Source organism: Stegostoma tigrinum, chromosome X (assembly GCF_030684315.1).
Source record: "Stegostoma tigrinum isolate sSteTig4 chromosome X, sSteTig4.hap1, whole genome shotgun sequence".
NCBI lineage: Eukaryota > Metazoa > Chordata > Chondrichthyes > Orectolobiformes > Stegostomatidae > Stegostoma > Stegostoma tigrinum.
Window position 1 is genome coordinate 12,769,388 of NC_081404.1, and position 19,441 is coordinate 12,788,828.

Here is a 19,441-nt window from a genome sequence, read left to right on the forward strand (position 1 = left end):
GGGAGTCCTATGAAAGAAGACAGCAATAAGAGGGATAGAGGGAGAGACTTGATAGAGGGAGGATGCACAGCATGTAGGATATTTGAAGCCCAGGAATGATAAACAAGAACAGTTGAGAGGGACTATTGTAAATAAAAATGGGTTTAATGCCTCAAGTTTGATAACATTGATGTTTTGCCCACATGAAGTTACTAAAAGTTTTAAACCCTGAAGAATGCTTGATTAAAATGTACCATGTGTAATGCATCTGTACGTTGTGGGGTGGGTGAAGGGATGTGGTTGACGTGGAAAGTATTGCAATGGACAGCTACTGTTGATTGCCCCCTGTCTAACCAAGTATCTGAAATAGTTTGTATGACCCCCAATTTTAGGTAATTTGACCAAGACCAGTGAAAGGAATTTCCCTCTGGGGCTGGAAAACAGAGGTTGGGATTGTTTTGCTGGTTGGTGGGGGTGGGGGGGGTGGGGTGGAACAGCCCCTCCCTGTGAGTATAACAATGTGTTAACCCCACCCTTCCAATAAATTAGCCCAGAGACAGACTCATTATCCAACATGGGCAGTGGACATTCATGAAACTAGAGGGCCAATCAGAGGCCTTACAGTTTGAAAGGAGCAGCTGGCTGCAATGGGAAAGGTCAGGAGAGAGGGGACTTTGAAGTGGAGGAACCCTCTCTCCAACTTTAAAATCTTCAATTATAAAATAGATCACATAGCCAGACAACATTGTAGTGGGGGAATTCGTTCCTTAGGGCAGCCTATGGGGCTGCCAGACAGGGAGGGTCTCTAGGCCTGCCTAAAGTGCTGGCCACCCAGTCTGCCAATGGAAACTGCCTCCCACTGCCTACAGGCCTGGGCCCCATTAGAACTAGCCCTGTCAACCAGTGCGATGTGCAGTCAGGTAGTCCTGCTATTCTTCCCATCCCAAAAATGGTTACCTTCAACTCCCACCCACTTCAGTTCCAAATCTTGGTTGGGCTTCCAAAACCTGCTGGAGGAATCAAACCTCGATTTTCTGGCCTGCACATGTCAGCCGCGCTGACTTGTCTAACTGAACCATCAGAATTGTTTGAAGTTCATATTTTATACAATAAAATGTCTCATTTACATTGAGTTACAGCGTGAGTAGAGTCAGAGTTATGCAGCACAGAAACAGATCTTTCAGCCCAACTTGTCTGTGCTAACCAGACATCCCAATCTGACTGAGTCCCATTTGCCAGTATTTGGACAATATCCCTCTAAACCTTCCTATTCATACAGCCATTCAGTTGCTTTTTAAATATTGTAATTGTACCCACCTCCACCAACTCCTGCAGCAGCTCATTCCAAACACACACCACCCTCTGTGTGGAAAAGCTGCCCCTCAGGTCCTTTTTAAACCTTTCCCCCTCTCACCTTAAACCTATGCCCCTCTAGTGTGGGACTTCCCTACCCTGGGGAAAAGACCTTGGCTCTTCACCCTATCCATGATTCTACAAACCTCTATAAGGTCATCCCTCAGCCTCGGATGTTCCAGGAAAAATAGCCCCAGTCTATTCAGCCTCTCCCAGTAGCTCAAACCCTCCAACCCCGGCAATATCCTGGTAAATCGTTTCTGCACCCTTTTAAATGTGACAATATCTAGCAGGGAGAGCAGAACTATAAACAGTATTCTAAAAGTGGACTCACCAAAGTCCTGTACAGCACAACATGTCGTCCCAACTTTAGGTCACGTTAGAAGTATTACAAATGACTCTTTAGAAGCATTGCACTAAAAAGCTGCCCCCAAAGTAAACAATCTTGGCAAATTAGTTATCCATTTATCAAGATCTAAGTGCATCAGATATGCAAGTGAGTTGCAATTTTGACTGCCTACAATTCCTTCTGACTCAATCTGTACAGAAACACCTGGCTTGTTTTGGAAGCAGCATTCCACTTTAATCACATATTCGATCACTAACAATTTAAAAGTGAATTATCAGTAACATTCAGGAATGACAGTCTTACCATGGTAACTACGTTTCCTCTTAAAGGTGGTTCAGCAAATATTTGGCTTCAACCCTCTTCTTCAAAAGGGTTAAGTGACCTGAACAGATCAGGAGGTTTTACTAGTTATTGTCCCTGAAATATGCCAAAGAACTTGATGACAACTGGAAGATACAGGAAATCACTGACCGTGAGGATTGTCGAAGCAGAAAAGATCAATGATTTCAAAAGACGTTGGACAAACATGAAGGAAATAGACTTGCAAGGATAGAACAGAAAAATGAGACTGACTGACAGTCGCCTCAAAGGGCTAAATGACCTCATTTTGTGGTGTGAAGGTCTTGCTAACAGCTGGTTTCTGTATCTCTGTATTTGGCCTGATGACAACCGAGGGGGTTTAAACAACCAAACAACCAAACCTAGATTCCAGCAAGGGGTTGCTGGGTAACAAGTGTGTGCAGATTTTGGGTGAAGAAAGAATTGGCTTTGCGATGGCATCAATTGGAGCATCTGCCCATTTAGGTACACTTCTACTGCTGTACCTGGCTCAGAATCTTGTCAGTTGGTGATAAATAAGCCTGTGGTGTCACACCAGAACATCAAGTTAACTGGTGTAAAGTAGACAGTTCGAGTAGCCCTAAAATATTGACATCTTGAGAAGACAGCTACTCGGTGGTGCTACCTGGGACGTCAGGTAGGAAACCACATGCTCATACATCTAGTGCTTGGTGCTAACCATAATTTGGTTCCAGACTGTCTGTGTTGGTAGGGTCAGGTGGACTCTGTCTGTGTCTAAGTCTGGAGAGGATGCTGGTAACATACTCCCACAGTTTATGATTAACTGTACTGCTCACAAGCTGAACTGGGGATATTTCTAGTATCTGCTGTCTGCATTGCCTAGCTGGGTAAAAAGTAAGTACTAACTATCCTCCTTTGGGAGGCAAGGGAGTAGTGTGCAGGGTCCCAAGGGGTTTGGGTGGGTGGTGTGGAGAGTGGGATGTAACTTGGCTTCAAAATGATGATTCTGAACATCCAGAGATAAATGTAACGTTAACCCTCTGTGACAGACTTAGTCATCTGAAAATGGAATCAGGCAAATTTAGTTTGCTATTGATAATGGGCCTGCTAACCAAGCTCACTGATGGAATCTAGAGAGCTCAAGACTCAGGAATAAAGACTTGAGTATGTTTAGAGTTGACCTCGAATAATCCAATATGTGAATGCCCTAGTTGGTAGCATGGCCCCTCCTGGACAAGCAGGAGGAATCTATCAGAACTTGGTAATGGAGAGCTGCAAACCTACAGCTAGTCAACTCAAGGAATTGCTTAGTGTTCTCCCACCCAACCCTTGACTTTGCCAGCCAGTATGTAGGCTCTGGAGTTATACAAGTGGACAGCATCACCATGGAGAAGAGGTGTGCAAACTATGATGAAAATGAGCAGGTGCAAATCTTTATGTTGTTTACTTTGGAGGCTCAAACTTGAAATCTTGCAATATGTTCCAGATATCCAGTTAATCCAAAAGCAAAACCCAAGTGATGGTTTAATAGAAGAAGCACCACTCATTGGAAAACCAACTCACACAACCCAGAAGGTCACAGGCTTGACTTGCAATCTATTAAGTTAGCTGGCATTTATATTTGGACTATCCTCACTGAATAACCTCTGAATACTTACTAACCATGATCCGAATGAAGAAATGGCCACTTGGGTGTGATACTAGAGAATTCTGGCTTCATCTAGGCATAACTCACCTTGAGCCTCAACCCTCAGATGGGGTGGGGGAGAAAGTGTCCATGGTTTTATCTCTCAATGGTAGTGTTCCATACATTATGCTGTGGAATGGTAACTTGAAAGCTGATGCCTGCCAAAAAGTACTTGCCTTAGCTACACTGTTAGCAGGGACAGAACAAAATTAAAGTGGTTCCCAAAAGAGGGAGGGAGGGTCAACAGAATTCTCATGTGCTTCCTTCAGGCCAGGAAGTTAGAGTAGTATTAGCATATGGATGGAAAAGTGTTGTCCACTCCCCTCTCAGTCACAGTACTTCCTATTCCTCATAACGTAATAAGGGACACACAATAGCTCCAACCTTCAGTCCTGGGTGGGCCGTATGCAGTCTCCAACATCAGCTGCCTTATCAGCTGGATTCAAACCAACACATTATTCAAATGCTTTTTAAAGTCTCTGATCATTTGCAGTCTGTCCAGATGCAGCTCCACTGATTTTGAAACACCTTGTATTTGCCTAAAACAAGTTTTAAATTAGCTGCTTAACTGGGTTGGACCCCAGAATTCAGTGCTTTTAATGCTTGCATATGCTTAACGAAAACAGTAACAGATCTGCCAAAGAAAGCATCCAGGAATTGTCTTGCAATACAGAAGGGAAAGTTACAAATGTTCCTCCTTGTACATTTTCCTGAATTAGTGAGCAAATACTCTCCTTCTCCCATCAACAAATATCTGGGAGGTTCTTATTTCATTAAGGGAAGCATTAGCTGTGGGAACAAGAGGGCCATCTTAAACTTCCCACACATTGCACAAATTGCTAATTTAAGAATTTAGACCTTAAGAGTACACAGTTCTTGTTGAGACCTTCCATCATGTTAGATCTACAAAAATACATTTTTAAAATTTGTTTTCCCTCAGTGTTATTTTTAATTGAGGTATTTTCTTTTTTTTTCTCTTTCTCTCTCTCCCCAGTTCCCTCTATGCTAATTATTTAGCAGAAAGACAACCTGGTCTGATCCCTCAGATTTTCTGTCGTACATGTACACAACCACAAGTCACATTCACTTTCCACTATTCCCTGTCACTGCAGGAAGTATTTTATTCAGTTTAATCCACCCCCTGGTCTATCATATCAACACAATAATCAGAGTTGTGTGAAAAATTGAATTTTTATTCAAATGGAGCTGAGCAAAATGCAGTTGCCTCACTCATTTTAGGATGGGGCTGAAGGGGGATAAAAACAAAGAAAACAGAATTCTTACCTGTGCATGCTCTTTCTCCTCTGCCAACAGCATTGTCAATGGTTTGGCTGCAGACATTTTAATCTGCCATCCCAGCTAAGGACAGAATTCAGCTGGATTGTTGAACAGAGAAAATAGCTTTGAAAAATACTGCGACAGCTACAGGTAGAGATTTCCAGCAACTATTTTGTTGAGAGTAAGGTTTTCTTTGCCGGTGTTATTTTCTACTGCTCTTGAGTTTATCTGTGTTGACATTATCTTGGCAAGTAGCAGCTCAAACAGGTGTCAATATAACTACTGTGATGCCTGTTGTGAGGTGATGCATTGCAATGGACTGAGGGAAGTTCATGACTTTTAGATCTCTGTAGGCAAATGAGATCCTGGCTTCCACTCTTCCAGACTGCTGAGTTTTAATGTACTTTACTTTGAAGTTAATAGAAGCAAAGGGAGATATTAGCACAGGTCAGAACAGTTTTTTGTTCGGGGTACTATTGTTAGAATTGAACATTCAGGTCAGGTAAAGATCAGGAAACTTTCTCAATCCCTACACCTCACACACACAACCCCACTCCTTATCTTCAGTGGAATACTGGCAGAATTTCTGGGAAAATTGTTAAAAATGAAAATGACCATTTAATTTTTCCTGGTTTTGGTGAAGTTAAAGTAGAAGACTGTGAGAATCTCTGAAAATCGTACCCACTTGTTAGTGAAGCCCAACAACATTTAGTAGCCTTGGCATCAGGTATCAGGTTGTTTTGTTTCGGCTTATTGTTATCTAGATAATGTAATTCAATGCCAGTGTTGAATTATAGATAATTATGTGCTTAACCACTACACACTCGAAATGTCTAACCCCTTACAGCCTGCACAAAGAGACGACAGTCATCTGATTGCATCTTGCATTTTGTTGGTTCTTCCACTCTAAGGAATCTGCACTGTCCCCTCTCAGTAGCTTTCCACTAGCATGAAGCTCAAAAGTAATGCTGTCCTGGCTCCTTTACAAAGGTTTTATAAAGACTCACTATTATGTCTTGGATTTTTTAACTCAGCACTTCTTTACATAAAACCCAGTATTCTGTTTGCTTTCATGAACGGCCTTTTGCAGTTGGTGCATGTTTAATGCCACATAGATCTGAACCTGAACTCAAAAATCCCTCTGCTCTTGACACCAACAACTTTCGGTCAGATAGCACCTTTAATTGTAGATGCTGACTCCACACTGATGTGGAAGTGAGAGATCCTGGTATTTGATATGAATGAAATGGAATTCTTTTCTTTAACTCTATCCAATTCCCCATCCATATCTCAAAATCTTTCAGTCTATAAAAACACATTCAAATCTACCAAACTCATGAAGCTGTTTGTGTCTATGTCTTTTCTTCATGAGCTCATTCACAACTTACTCTCAGTGGAAATTCACTGCTGACTTTCCTTCATATTCTACTGTTTCTTATATACTGATTTCCAAAAGCAGCCAATAGTTTTAAACTCAAAGGCCCAATATTCATCAGAGCTATACTGAAATTTCTTGCTAGCTCCCCACTTTCTTACGAAGATGCAGATTGTTGCAATATGTCAATGGATCTGGCTGCCATTGAGCACTTCACCCATTTGATTACTCTTAATGTGATCTTAACCTAGCAAGTGTCAGCTGGAAACTCAAAGTGGCATCTTTTCTGGGCTTTCAACATTCACAGACTTATACATAAGTTTTTTTTCAGCAGAGAGTACAAGACAATGCGTAAGAATAGAAGCCCTGGTTCCTCTTATTTTTCTTCCACTCCCCTTACTAATCCAGTGTAGCGGTGGGCATCACTGCCTTCTAAGCAGCTGACCTGGGTTTGATTCCCAGCCATTGCAATGGTAGTGTTCCTACCTTTGATCCAGAAGGCCCACCTGCTCCAGAGGTGTGTGTCATCATATAGGTTAATTAAAAATATCCACATATTAAGCCATGATTTTTTTTAAGTGGCGCTGCGGTGTAGTGGATAGTGTGTGGAACTTCTAGTCAGAGGATGTTGAAGGCATTCAAAGGTTATGAGCTCAAGTCCCACCAGAGTCCGGCTTTAAAGGCATTCCTGGGGATGCTGGGTTATTTTTGGGATCGGTTCAGCTCAGTTGGTTGGACAGCTGTTTTGCAATGCAGAGTGGCGCCAATGGCATGGATTCAGTTGATGTTCTGAAGATTATGAAGGTCCTGTCTTCTCAACCTCACCCTTGCCTGAGGCATGACGCTCCCACCCCCGCACACACCACCAGTTGTCTCTGTCTGTAATGAGAGAGTCAACTGGGACTACATTTAGGGCTGTTGTGGTAGTGTTCCTACCTCAGAGTCAGGAGGGCCAGGTTCAAGTCCCACCTGCTTTGTAAGTGTGTAGTAGGAACTCTGAGCACGTTTATTAGAATATAACTAATCCAGGGCCCTGAAACTAATTGTAATGTTCCAGCACTGCTCCAAATGACTTTTAAAAGAGTTTGAACTGGGACACTTCTGGCCTGAATGGCTAGGCTACTAATCAGATAAACTCAGTATCTCAGTGGGGTGGCTCTGACTACAAAAGTTTTTATTCTGAAGAAATACCAGTGGTGTCTTCAAAGGGTTAAAAATAAGCAACACTCATTTCCATGTCAAAGCAATGTATCCTTTACATCAAGGATAGATTGGTATCATCACCTCAGATGCCAGTCAGTTAAACTTGCCAGCAACACATATCATTCAATAACAAGATATCAACGTTCTCAGAACAAACATGCCTCATAAAAGTGCATTTGTAAACATGACGGAGTTAGTCTCTGAGTATTTTGATACTGTGATTGTACCTTGCTGCAACAAGGGATAAAGTACAAACAAAATATTTTAGGGGAGTATGCTTTGATTCATTGCTTTCTAAAGTATACAGAAAGATTGAGGCAACAAAAAAAGAAAAACAAAACGGTCTCCAAGCAAGCTGATTTTTGGCTCGTAAGAAAGGGAAAAATAAAATTAGGTTTTAATTTTTAATCATCTCAGCAACTAAGACACTTAGTTGTTGGTTGAAAATTTTGGGGACATCAAAAAAGTTTGATGAAATGCCAGTTACTCTACATACTAGGCACAAGAGCAACTACAGTGATCATTTCCCCTGTTATAGAACATAGAACACAGAGCATAGAACAATACAGCCGAGGCCCTTCGGCCCTCAATGTTGCACTGAACTGTGAACTAATCTAAGCCCTTCCCCCTACACTACTTTTCCCCTCATTCCAACCATCCTGAACAAAGTTGTCCATTTAAAAGAAATGAAAAAAACAGCATACATTTAATAGGATCATTCATGTCTTTAGAACATTCTAAAGTGCTTCACAGCCAATGTAGTAGTTTCAAAGCGTCATATGCATTGTAGTGTAGAAAGTGCAGCAGCCAATTTGCGCACAGCACATCCCACAAACAACAACAAAATACATGATAAGAAAATCAACTTTACTGATGTTGGTTTAGGGATAAACATTGACATTGGGAAAGAACTCACCTGCCATTCTTCCTGATATTGCAAGGGGATCTCTTAGGTCCAACCAATGACAGATTGGACTTAGTTTAACATCTTTTCCATAAGATGGCATCTCTGACAGTACAGCTGTCCCTCAGTACTAAGTTACCAGCCTCAATTATATGCTCACATTTCTGGGAGTGGAACTTGAAGCCATAACTACACTTCCCAAAGTGAGACTGTTCACAGTCGTGCCATGTCTAACATGATGCTCCACAAAAGAAGATTGCTGATTGCATCTAACTGAAGCATTTATATATTCTTGATTAATTCAGAACACAACTGAAATTTCATTAACTACAGCTAGATTGCCAAAAGAAGGAAAAGATTTTCCTTGATCCACCTTAGTTCATTTCTTTTTCTGGTCTTGAATCACACAATTCCCCCACTGGAATAGGACAAAGTTAATATGTGCCCAGGATCTCTTCATAGTAGTTCAGGGTGAATAATTTACCTTTAATGGCTCCTTCACAATGGGAGGACACAACAGTTTCCTCCACCATCTGTTCAGAATGGAGAAACGCCATGTGAGGAATTTTGGGAGCAAATCCATGTTACTTCATTCTAGAGGTTGACACCCAGATGTAGCAATGTACTGCAGTAGGACGCTTATAGAGCAGTCTCAAGTTTGCCTATTTTCTTCACCTGTGCCAGACCAGCAGCCTCTGATACTTTACCTGTTCTCCACGTGCGAACTGGACACCTTGTCCGGCTATTTTACCATGAATATAACCACTAAGCAGTGAGGTGCTCAATGGCTCAATTGTTCTTCAACAAGTTTTTTTTGGCTCTTAATGTGGATTTGATTCTGCAAACCTGTATTTTAAAAAAAACTCTTTGAAGTATTCCACATCTTAATCCTTTTGAAGCCCAGATGAAGCTCTGACTCTTACCTGATTTCACTGAACAATGAATGTGAGCTTTTGACTCATAATAAACCCAGTCAAATCCAGCTTCAACAGCCAAACGGGCCAGCATGCCATACTTGGTGCGATCCCTATCAGAGGTGGTGATGTCTACTGCTCGGCCCTCATAATGCAAGGACTCCTTTGAATGATGTCCATCTTCATCCCAGCCTTCTGTTACTCGGAGTTTCACTCCTGGCCACTGGTTCATCACAGAGATTGCAAGTGAATTCACTTTATCCTTACAGCGCTGAAATTTAACAGAAATAAATACACTTGTTACTATTGGCATTCTATTCCAAAACAAAACAACGGGGGCTAGTCTATCTCAGACAGAAGAGTTATTTCAAAACTTTCAGTACCCAAACACAGAAAAAGCAATTGGTCTGTAATTGTGAGATAATAAAATGTGAGGCTGGATGAACACAGCAGGCCAAGCAGCATCTCAGGAGCACAAAAGCTGACGTTTCGGGCCTAGACCCTTCATCAGAGCTCCTGAGATGCTGCTTGGCCTGCTGTGTTCATCCAGCCTCACATTTTATTATCTTGGAATTCTCCAGCATCTGCAGTTCCCATTATCTCTGGTCTGTAATTGTGATATCACTTTGAAACTCATGATCTGCAATTGTTTTCCGAGTTTAACAAGCACATATCCAGACAGTCACTCAACTCCTACCTCAGAACCCTTACCTGCACTTTTGTTACCTCTTGATGGGACCACCCTGATGTACTCCTGGATGGTTTCTGATTTTTCACCCTCCTTGAATTTGAGGCCATTTAAAACCCTCTATTCTGTGTGCCAACTCACACCAAGTTCCAGTCACCCATTAATTCCTGCTTGCTGGTCTACTGTAGCTCCCAGTTACGCAAGCCTTGATTTTAAAATTAAGCCTTTTGTCAAATTGTGCCACAACTTGGCCCTTCCCTATCTCTCATCTCCTCCAGCCTCCAGAGGTACCATTATATCTCAGATAAGTAATAGAGAAATATTTTACCATCAGGTGGAATGAGTTAGTTGCATGATGATTCTTAGTAAGAAGATTAAGGAATTGTCCCACTCTATTCTCTCTGCAAAATAGGCCATTGAAACAGTTAACATCACCACAACTGTCACAGTCTTAATGGGAGGGGAGGGCAACAGGAAGAAATATGAGTGCTCAGTGTGAACTTATAGTATAGTGGTCAGTCAGGGTTTTGATTACAAAATTCAATTTCTGCTATTTTTTGGAATATGTACAGCTATAATCACAGAATTCCACCTTCCATCACTGACTATCACAGCAGGAAGCCCAAAAGTATGTACATGAGCTAATGAACATTCAAGGTATGTATTTTCCTCATTGAAAACAGCATGCAAGTGCCTGGTAGAACAGGAACACATTGATGATCAAAATACTGTACCATGCTTGCAATTGATCCCTCGAATCTCTTATTTTCATCGGTTAGCATTTATTGTGTGGGGAAGTATGCCAAACAGGTATTAGGTGCATACCCACATACGCCAATTGGAGAGTGAGTCATACTAGGTCATATCCAACAGACAATGAAGATGACAACAACTTAAATTTTAGTATAACAGTATTGTTTCCCTTAATGTGGATTAGATTTATTCCTCTCCTAGTTTTCTCCCCTAAGGACGCCAACTCACATCACTAATGCCTTACCTACATAAGAGTCTAAAGGATGATTGAATCTGAGAAAACTGATCAAATGAAAAGCAGTGAGGGGTTTATCAAAGCCAAACACAGTCGTGTATCTGTCTAATATTCACTTATTCACACATTTCAGCAAAAGCCACTGCCCAATGATCAGGAAGAATTTGTTTCTCCGACACTTCTCAGCCAGGAGGTAGGGCAGGTCAAATTTTGCACATTAACTGTTAGACAACTTCTGGGGGAGCAAAGGACTGAAGGTAGAGGGTGCAATCTTTCCATCGACATATACCAATAGCTCACTAAGCTAGCTGAGCCACAAAGGGAAATTAAGACACTTTTTTTCTGGTATATATGACTGTAGAAACCCAACAAGTTTTCATTCTAATATTACACCGCATACAGAATCATAAATTTCAAGATAGAACAAAGTTCGACTTGCATCTACCAGTGCTTGCATCCCCACTGAAACTATTCTAATTCTATTTCATAGAATCCCTACAGTGTGGAAAGAGGCCAAGTCTGCACTGATCCTCCAAAGAGAGTCCCACCTAGACCCAGATCCTGTCCCAGTAACCCTGCATTCACCACAGCTAATCCACTTAGCCTTACATCTTTGGACTGTGGGAGGAAACCCAGGCAGACACAGGGAGAATGTGCAACTCCACACAGAGTCTGCCAAGGCTGCAATCGAACCTGGGAACCTAGTGCTGGGGCGCAGCGGTGCTCACTGCCAAGCCACCATGCCACCCAAAAGCATGTACATTTCTTACTGCTCATTAATACTTGTCAAGTTCACTTCTGCTCTCCCTACTGAAGGAAACATGTTGTGAAACTTGAAATGGTTCAGCAAAGATTTACAAGGATGTTGTCGAGGTTGGAGGGTTTGAGCTACAGGGAAAGGCTGAATAGGCTGAGGCTATTTTCCCTGAAGCGTCGGAGGCTGAGGGCTGACCTCATAGAGGTTTATAAAACCATGAGGGGCACAGATAAGGTGAATAGCCAAGGTCTTGTTCCCAGGGTAGGGGAGTCCAAAACTCAATGGCATAGGTTTAAGGTGAGAGTAGGAAGATTTAAAAGAAATCTAAAGGGCAACATTTTCACGCAGAGGGTGGTGCGTGTATGGAATGAGCTTCTAGAGGAAGTGGTGGAGGCTGGTATAATTACAACATTTAAAAGGTATCTGGATGGTATATGAATAGGAAAGGCTTAGAGGGATATATGGGCAAAGCACTGGCAATTGGGACTGAGTCAGTTTAGGCTGTCTGGTCGGCATGGACAGGTTGAACAGAAGTATCTGTTCTGTGCGATATAACTCTATGACTTTATAAGTGGAAAAAAAGGGGACAGAAACTTTAATACATAAGGAAGTTAGGGCTTGCATTTATACAGCATCTTATCACACCTCAAACCACCCACTGCACTTCCAAAATGCCATTTTAATAGCGAATGAAGCAGCCAATTTGCACATAACAAGACCTCATAAACATCAATGAAATAAATGACCAGTTAGGCTGCTTTTAACTGTAGAAGAACTCCTGGCCAGGACATAAGAAAAATTATTTATTTTTAAGTGTTTGGCATTTACATAAACAGGTAGACAATGTCTTTTTTTAAAGATTTAATCCAAGGGATGGTTCCTCAGACAATACAGCATCTCATTGCTGTGCCAGCTTAATGTGAAACACTGAGATGCTGAACAATCCTCTGATGTAAGGCCATTGCTGCCAAATAAGCCAAGCTGGGAAAAGGCAACTGCCCAAGACTGAGTCCAGGTCTGAACTGGCAGGTCAAACCTTTACAAGTCTAATGCATGCATCAGTCTAGAAATATAAAATATTCAAACTTCTACTCCTGAAGGATTTTATTTTAAAACCAAGTTCCATTAACAGATAGTCCTGTCCAAATGAGGATTGTATTCTACTTGATCTCAATGTTAATTGGATAATACACTGGGTGAATTACTGTACTATGTTATAATTATAATCCATCATCAGATTTCATACACCAATCAAATTTCTAGTGATTATCTTTTGTTAAGCTGGTTATATTTTATAACAAGCCCACCCAATGTCACAATCGCTCAGTTGGAAGCACTTCAGCTAGTCATGATGAAATGGAACTTAATATGGAAACCAGTCACACTCACACCCAGGTGTGCAAGTCTCAAAAGGTACAACTCAGAACTGCAAATTTGTGGGATTAAGATGACAGTGCACCAGCCAGCCTGACATTACTAGTTCAAAAAAATCCAAACTTTGGAAAAAAATCCAAGAAAGAAGCCTCAAGAGCCATGCATACTCAGATTTCCAGGGTAAAGTAAATGAATCCCCTTGTTTTTTCATCCTGCAAATATTCAGTACACAGTTTAAAAAAACACAGAAAAGATGTACAGCTGAGCTACCACACAAAGATTATTCAAACATATTTAACTACAAATTCACAATTCTGTTTAGTTATTCTCTTAAACTGAAACTTGTGGTATGGGGGCCCAGATCTCAACAAAGCCTTTATCCATTATTCCAGATAAAGTATCATCAGGTTATTTGACTTGGCATTAGTGCCAAGACCAATCTCTCCTTGCCCAGTACCCACTTGGATACATATCCCAGCAGGAACCAGGATTGATTTCTGGCACCACACCCGACTCCCTGGCCCACAGTTGTCGAAGTCAATTGTAATGCCCTGAAAGCTGTTTGAATGACTCAATACAGTTCAGATATGAGACATGGGACTTTCCTGGTCTGCAGATTCAATAGCACAATCAGCAGTGGATTTCCCAACAGGGAAATATTTTAAAGTTCATTATCTCCCCATAGTTCCACAGGCACCTCCCAGCTCCTCAGGCTCAGGTGGATGTCGCTCATATGAGCTTGGACAGGGAGTGTCACCAGGCTTCGACCTTAGGGGGCATGAGAGCAGAATCTGACTCACTCAAGGAAAAACATTGCTGTGCCTGCTAATTTTAGCACTAACTTTTTAATGTTTTTAATCAGCCCTGTTCCTCCCTGCTTGAAACTGGTTTTAGAAATTTATTGAAAGGCAGGGAGGAAAAAGAGCCATTTTTAATTGGCAAAGACTGGTAAAAAGTTAAAAACTTGGACATCATTCTGTAGCTGCAGGGTGAAAATGAGAAGTGATATTTACTTCACGTCAGACATGGTTTCAGAGAACTTAAAAGGATGACAATTGTAAATGTCAACACAACAGTGGCAGAATTGAGCAGTGTTTTCTGCCTGAGACCATAGATGTACCAGACAGAACACAATAGAGGAAGAAATCGTGGGTCAAGAGTGCAGAAAAGATGCACAACTCAGCTGCGAATCTTGGTCAAGTGGGGCACAAAATGGTCATCTACCCATTCTTGGTCAAGCTCATTGACCAAAGGTGGCCATCTAGTCTGTGAAAGCATGAAGGAAGGTAACTAACTACAGTGCACCACCACTAGTCATTTCATAAGACAGCTCTTACATCACAAGCCCTGACACCTACTTTGGCTCTTCACAGCTTTTGTTTTATTTTGCACGTAGTGAAATAATGAGACTGCAACACACTGAAAGTGAAGGACTTTTATTCAGTTAGTTTAGTACCAACAAATTTGTCATATGTGTCACATCTGTGGGTTGTCAATGTGCCTTATGCTAAGTGTTTCCATTTGGAGAATATTATTGGCGAGTAGCTGTGTACCCATCCAGTGAACTGAGAGGGTTCCAGAACGTTCATGACCTGGAACTGTTACTACCTCCCTGCATCAGTGCCAAGTCACCGTAGTCACTGTCAGAGGTAGCACCAATGGTTACACAATAGCACACAACTGCCACTGATATGAGCTCTAACCAGTTGTTCTTGTGCTACTCCACAAATATCACTGGCATCGCTTCTCATGATGCCCACTGACCTATGAGTATAGAATGCTATGCGTCTATGAACTTTGTAGAACCTTTGGAGAATATAGCATCCATAGCAAGAGTGGGAGGATTCAGAACTCAATGTCAATCCTGCAGGCACCATTGGTATTGCCTTTAACCCGTGTCAAACTGCAGTTAATGAATGTGCTCCATGGAGTACACAAGTGTTGGCTGGTCCAAACAATCTAAACCACCTTTCACTGGTGTGTGTACGGAGGCAGATTAGTCCACATTGCAGTGTTGTACTTTTTGAAGTGAGGCCCATTAATGGTCTGCATTCCATGCAGCCCCATAGGGCCACAAAACATGCTGAAGCTGCACCCTAACAGGTGGCCCCCCGCAACTGTTACTGTCCACTCTTCACCAGTGCCTTTTGCTTGCTGACCAGTAGAATTTGTGTACCTGTCCCCTTAGTAGGTACATTTGCGCTGATATCCGGTTTAAGTGGGGGTGATGACAGTGCTTATGCTTGTAATGCTCGTCTAGTGCAGTTGGTCATCCATGTGCTCTGTGGACAGAGCTATTTGCATATTAGGAGCGCTCCAGCACATATCCAGTTGTGTTCTATTTTGCCATTGCATGCACTATTATGCGCTTGTGCAGAATTAGTGCTTAAGGACATGTTGACGTAACACACCGTACAATCATAGAATATATGAGTAATACAGTACATACCAGCAGCTCTGCGCTCCCCTCCAATCTCCACAGTCCCAACTCTCCCTCCCGAATAAATCAACCATAGCTTCCTCATATGGAGTGAGTTCCTGAATGTCTGGGAGGGGGGGTCCATCACTTGTTCCATTTCATGCCCTTCGGGGAAATGCCAGTTTTGCCTTTAAAACAAAAGAGGGGATTGAGTCAGGATAATTTGGCCCATGGAGGTTCTTCCTGCAATACATTCTTTCCCTTTTCCCCAACATGGCACGTTTAATGCAATTTACATAACACTACAATTTTGGTTCAGAAGCATTATTTGCTGTATCTTGCTAACATTCATCTGAGCCTGTACAGTTTGCTTTTATCTTTAACTATTCTCCTTCAGTTGCATATATGTTCATTCCACATATCCATATTTGCACTGCTTTTACAGTAGTATTGAATCCTTACCTTTGTGCTTTTCTTTTCAACCGGCATCTTCTTCTAGACCTTCAGCTAGGTCCTCACTTGTTGACAGAGCATTCACTTTGCCAGTGATAATATTGCGAACACTTGGCGCCTTCTTTGCATGTTTAGGAGCTGGCCTCTCCCATCAGTACAGAGGTTGCAACTTTCCTTGAATGAGCTTACCAGTGCTTGTAGAGACTCGTTGTTAAATTGATTTTGTCCCTGTTGGCGTCAGACATTTAATGAAAAATTGCGCACTGCAAAGCTTTGTATTCATTGCTGCTAATGGAACTGCACTTTCAGAAATTGCACATTTCCACAATTACTTGAAAAGACAAGTCTTGTTCGCGATAAAGAGAAATATCAAGCACAGTATCTACATGTGTACTTTCCGCAAGAAATAGAACAAAGAGAAGTAGGAATGTCTGCTCATGACCACCTTGAGCCAGAGGCATTATAGTCAATTCATTATACTTCAGCTAACTCAACCCAGGAGCCTTCTTATACCTCAGTCAGACACAAGAGAGTCCACTAATCTAGGCCTTTGGTGTGGTCTTTTTAGGATTATTCCTCCCCCTCCTTTCTCAGCTATTCCCACACCACATATCAACTTTCCAATCAACAGGATAGACAAAAGGGTTCTATCTTACTACCGTGCTACTCTCCTGAGTCAGTCCCAAGTCTTGAACATACAAGTGCAGTCCTAGGTGGCTTCACCCTTTGATTTTTCCTCAGAACCTTCATAGGGATATCAGATCATAGTTTGAGAGATTATAGACACAATTGTCTACCCTTCCACATTGTTTTAGAGTATTTGTACCATTTTTACATTGCCCGAGTTCCTCTCCTATTGTTCCTTATCACTGTATACATGGATTTAAGATAAAAACAGCAGTCTATTGCCTTTAGCTTTGCAGTTAATTCACATCAATTATCTGTCCAGTGTGCTCCATTATTCCTAACTAGTTACAAATAAGGTATTAATTGTTGATATTTTAAAACATTACGTTTTTTAACCTTTCAATCTCATCCATAGAATTGCGATGAGTTTAGGTTTAGGGCTAGGGTTAGGGTTAACTGCATCCTTGACCAGGATTAATTAAAATTCCAAAGAAAATTGTTATAATTTTTTATTTCTTTTTGGTCATAGAGCTGGCTGTGCCTGAAACATTTATATCAAATTGTTTGTCTCGAAAAATTCAATACAAACTTGTCCCTGAGTTGGTGATCATTATTTAGAGTTAGGGATGACAATCATATTTTGAGGGTTGTTGGAGTGTGGAATGGTTGCAGCAGAGACCCTTGCACCATAAGAAGGGAAAAAAAATTCACGTTTGAAGACAGAAGATACAGGGCTGTGGGGAAATGGTGGGGCAGTGAAATTATTTGGTAAAGAGATGGGACAGGCATGGTGGATTGAATGCCTTACTTCTGTGCTATAAATATCCACGTTTGGCATAGTCCAGATAAGCTTCCAACATTATCTGTTTCTTTTCATGACTTTCTCCACTTCATCTGCACTTATTAGGGAAATCACTCATGCTGGGACATGGTTCCATGATGCCAAGCCATTTTCCAGTACCTTACCCAAGTGGCCATTTTGTATGTTCAATCTTAAGCTCTAGTTGAATATCAGTTGACTATGGAACCATGATTGACATTACAGATGGGTTTAATCTGATACTTACAGGCAGGCATTTTAGAATATTGGCAATCAGGAGAAGGGGGGTTGACTTATTTCCTTCTCCAACCCTTCCAAGTACAGGAACTGTTCCCCAGAACTGTTATTTTCCCTGATCCTCTCTTCTGTCTTCCAGTGAAAACATTGGAATACTGTTCTAGGGCCACTGGCCACTCTCCAGTACTTTGTGTCCAAGTGGCCATTTGATCAGGATCAGGAGCCATTGTACCTTTCAGGGACAGAGGTCCACCCAGCTGACTTCATTACAATCACTACATCCCTCCCCCTCTGAGTCCAGGAATGTAGGCCTGTTCTTTTTCTTGTAGCGTCTCCTGGGGCGTGTTTGTACCAGGTCCAGTCCCTCTGACTCAGCCTTGGATAGGGGCAGTGTGTACTGGACAATAGCACACCTCTTGTGCCTGGTGCATCTGGGAAGAAATTAATTGTCCTCTTCAGGTGGTAAAGGAGTCACGTCTGCAATATCCGCTGTGTCCATCTCCGACTCCGAGGTTGCTTTGACAAGAGACGGAAGGAGAGAGCCTACGGGTGCTGACAGGCCTCCCAGCTGCTTTGAGGGGCTCAGTATGCTTTGCTCCTGCCCTGTTTTCAAGTTTGCAGCTTTCATATGGTCTATGTGGTGGTTCGGGGATGCCTCACCTCACCAAACTTTGTCACGGGGCCTGACCTCACGTCGACCTCACCTCCGACCCAAGCAGGGCCATTTCCATGGACTCGGCACAGACTTTGTTTCCTGAAGTAAATTGTCTCGCTCATTTAGAGGAGTCTTGTGTCCAGCACTGGCAATCCTAATGCCATTTCACCACCATCACCCCCACCCCCTGCTGCCTCCAGGCCCAGGAAGATCAGATTTAACCTGGTGCAGAGTCTCCTCCCCATTAGCAACTCTGCTGGAGCTGCCCATGTAGTTGCATGAGGGGGTGGGGTCCTATCATCAAATAGGAATTGGGACAATTTGGTATCTTGGACATATAGGCTGTTTCTTTAAGCCTGCCTTCAAATTTTGAACTGTTCTTTTTGCCAGGCCATTGGATGATGGATGGTATGGAGCTGTCTTTATATCAAATGCCATTTGATTTTAGGAAATACTCAAATCCCTTTCTGGTTAACAATAGCCCGTTATCTGTCACCAACCCTTCCGGGAGTCTGTGTATTGCAAAAGGCCACATGACCAGCCACTTTGAGTGGGAGTCTAAGGTTTTGGAGTTGATCTATAGCTCAGATTGTGGGTGTTGAGGTTGGCTCGCCAAGCTGGTTTGTTGTTCCGCAGACGTTTCGTTACTGTGCTGGGTAACATCCTCAGTGCAGCCTCTGATGAAGCATTGGTGTGTTTTCCCGCCTGGTTTTTAAACTCTGGGGTCCGTTGCAATGGATTGCCTCACTTCTAGGTTTCCTCCATTGTGGAATATATATGGGGTCCAGTTCAATGTGTTTATTAGTAGCCTGCTTCATGGAGTGCCATGCTTCCAGGAATTCTTGTGTCTGCCTCTGCCTAGCCTGTCCCAGGATCTTGGTGTTGTCCCAGTTGAAGTGGTGGTTCTCCTTGTCCATGTGGATTGAGATGAGTGAGTATTGGTCGTGTCTTTTTGTAGCCAGTGGGTGTTCATGTACTCTTGTTGTTAGTTTCCTTCCTGTTTGTCCGATGTAGTGTTCCTCGCAGTCTCTGCAGGGGATCTTGTAGATGACATCGGTCCTGTCCAAGGCGGGGAGTGGGT

General features: G+C 42.2%; 1 protein-coding gene across 2 annotated transcripts in view; it reads right to left on the reverse strand.

Moving 5' to 3' along the window:
• Positions 1–19,441, reverse strand: part of LOC125448307 (sonic hedgehog protein-like) — a 104,781-nt gene that overhangs the window by 20,436 nt on the left and 64,904 nt on the right. For both annotated transcript variants that reach the window (XM_048523540.2, XM_048523541.2), the window contains exon 2: positions 9,352–9,613. In XM_048523540.2, the coding sequence (XP_048379497.1) occupies positions 9,352–9,613 (262 nt within the window). The remainder of the gene's footprint in view (positions 1–9,351; positions 9,614–19,441) is intronic.